General features: G+C 28.9%; 1 protein-coding gene across 2 annotated transcripts in view; it reads left to right on the forward strand.

Moving 5' to 3' along the window:
* The first annotated feature begins 757 nt into the window (after positions 1 to 757).
* LOC132740255 (uncharacterized) overlaps positions 758 to 3,127 on the forward strand; it is a 10,157-nt gene continuing 7,787 nt past the window's right edge. The window contains exon 1 of one of the 2 annotated variants that reach the window (XM_060728121.1): positions 758 to 1,085. In XM_060728121.1, the coding sequence (XP_060584104.1) occupies positions 1,032 to 1,085 (54 nt within the window). In that variant the 5' untranslated portion in view covers positions 758 to 1,031. Of the gene's footprint in view, positions 1,086 to 2,923 lie in introns of those variants that run through there. The other variant, XM_060728127.1, reaches the window with a different exon arrangement.

The raw sequence follows: 3,127 nt of genomic DNA on the forward strand, positions 1-3,127 counted from the left end.
TTATTTTATTAACTTATATATCAACGTATTCGATAAACAGTTTATCAACGTAGACGGTATTTAATTTTTTAACGTATATGATAATTAGTATATCAACCTATACGATAGTAAGTATATCAACGTATACGATAAGTAGTATATCAGCGTATACAGTAATTAGTATATCAACGTATACGATAATTAGTATATCAACGTATACGATAACCAAGTATATCAACGTATACGATAATAAGTATATCAACGTATACGATAATTAGTATATCAACTAATACGATAATAAGTATATCAACGTATACGATAATTAGTGTATCAACGTATAAGATCATCAGTATATCAACGTATACGATAATAAGTATATCAACGTATACGATAAACAGTGTATCAACGTATACGGTGATCTTTATATCAACCTTTACGATAAACAGTATATCAGCGTATACGATCATCAGTATATCAACGAATACGATAAGTATATCAACGGATACGATAATTAATGTATCAACGTATGTATCAACGTATACGATAATTAGTATATCAACGTATACGATAATTAGTGTATGAACGTTATGTATCAACGTATACAAAAATAAGTGTATTCACATTGATGCAATAAGTATATCAACATATACGTAATTAGAATATCAAACAGAAAACAGAGGAAGTCACGTGATTTTTGTATCTCGCGTATGAAAGACTCGTGACGAAGTTGCTACGCTGACAAACAGATACATCAAAGAATTTTTTTCATGCAGATTATCGCACGTTGTGACAATTATTCAAGGATTAGAGAGAAAACAAGACTACTGATTGAAGCATCGTATCGATTTTAGTTCAATCAATCACTTTTACAATTAAATTTACGATGATGAATTCAAATCTGCCTCTTCCAATAAAATAATATGAGATATGATTGAATTTATAGATTACCATTTCTTTCATTGAATAAATGTTCTAGTGTTTCAAAGCGGATATTTATTCATATAGGATTGCTGTTATTTCGATTGAGTTTTAGGATCTTCTAGTGTTTCAACATGGCTTGTAAGATACAATATTTGATCAAACAGAAGCACTACGATCGTATATATGTAAGTATGAAAACTATTTCTTATTCTGTTGACGATAATCACAATGGTCTTTGTAAACAGCCTGGTACCAGACCAGACTTTAGCGCCTTGTCGAGTACCAGAAAAGCTGTTTTACAGTCGCCTTTTTATCAACTTATTATTATTATTATTTATTATTATTATCAATATTTTATTATAATAAAAATACATACAAAGCAGACGACTATTTTCTCAGCATGTAATAGGTGTAACCATTGATGAACAAGTAGTGCTTAGGATCGAAGTGGACCTAATGGTTCAGATGTCTGCCAATATAACCAGCGATCATTGGTTTGAGTCCCACTTAAGCCGATATCATGATTTATCAAACGCCAGTGCAGCAGAACTGATACGTTTAGGATGGGACATTTTGTATGAATTAAGATTTAAACTTGTTATCAAGCATGTGTACAAGTTGTGTGCAGTATTTCTCGATGTTTTTGTTATACATTGGCGCGTGTTTAGTCTTGGTTTTCTTCTTTGCTTTGTTTTGTTTAATTGTTTGATTTTATTCTTTGTGATGTTTGTTTTTCTTAGCTATAATTCTTTTCTATAATTCTTAAAACAACATAACTTCCTTATAACGCACTTATAGATAATACCCTCAATATAAATCGAAAATACCCTCAGTGTTATGTATAAAGATGTGAAATCTAGAATCATTTTCACTATATCTAAATCAATTTTAAGTGCGGTAAGATCAAATCAATTAAAGTATATTGGTCAACAATGGACACTGTCCATAAATATACAATTCAAATATTGACAAAAAAAGAATAGAAATGTATCATTTGCATATTCTTATTAATTATTTCTTGAAAGAAATTCTTTTGCACGAATTCAAGGAAGAAATTACATGTATTACATTTATTATTACACATTTGCATATGTTGCCTTTTCACCTTAAAGTCTCATTTTTTACCGTCAAGTTGAGCTGAAAGTAATATTTTTTTAAAGATTGACCTTTATAATGGTAATTAATCTGTTATTTGTCATGAAAAATGTTTCGGATAAAATATAAAACTACCTAAATTACAAAGAGACTGCCCCACTCTTTTTAAAAATTGAATTTCAGACGATATTTTTTGAAAATTCAGTGGATCTCAGGTATTATTGATTATTTTTACATTAAGATTTAAAATTGAACATAATTATGGCAAAATTTAATGTTAATTTGACTTTTCCCTTTGCAATAACCATTTTACACTTCGATCGGCATAATGCCACTTTAAGAATTATAAATTATCAGATGTTTTGGAAATCTTCGATCTTTTTGTATAATTTCCTCACATCAGACGGGAGTTATATAACTGTTCAATTTTCGTAATTTTGATATTGAAATTAAAAATTCATGAACATTGTCAAATTCAAAGCTGAGCACAGTCAATGTTACACAAATTAACAGGATTTGTTCAAGGTTTAATGTATAACGGACGAAAGTAGATAAATAATGAACATAATTTACATAGATATAACATTATTGGATTAAGAAAAGTTAAAATATGTAAATGTATGATTAAACTTTTTAAAATACTTAAATTTCGTACCAACGCTCGATTAAAAACTCGTACATTTGTTAAACATCATTCAAGAATTTGGCAACCTTGGATCATATCTCCTATATCAGTAAGAACACAAGCTGTGCTCGAAATTTATATGAAAACCCCTGTGCATGGTTGAATGACAAAATATTTGTATTTAATTGAAAGAATAGCCTCAATACACTTCTGACCCAATACTGAATAAATACTCCTTATCCATGTTACAAATCAATTGATAATTTACATAAAAGTAGCTAAACATAAGCTATGCGTTGCATTGATTAAGAGGAAATAGCGAACTAGCGATTTAACTGTACTCCTAGGGTATATGGACAATTCTTTAAAAGGTGGAGGGTTTAAAGCAAATATAGATATAGATTGGTGTCGACATATATTTGTGAACAGATTTCTGATATATTTTCTTTTTTAATATTAAATGAAATCAAATATTCAGATTTTATACGGATATTATTTGTGAATTTA

This window comes from Ruditapes philippinarum, unplaced genomic scaffold, assembly GCF_026571515.1.
Source record: "Ruditapes philippinarum isolate M1 unplaced genomic scaffold, ASM2657151v2 ctg4395_1_1_1_1, whole genome shotgun sequence".
NCBI classification, from domain to species: domain Eukaryota; kingdom Metazoa; phylum Mollusca; class Bivalvia; order Venerida; family Veneridae; genus Ruditapes; species Ruditapes philippinarum.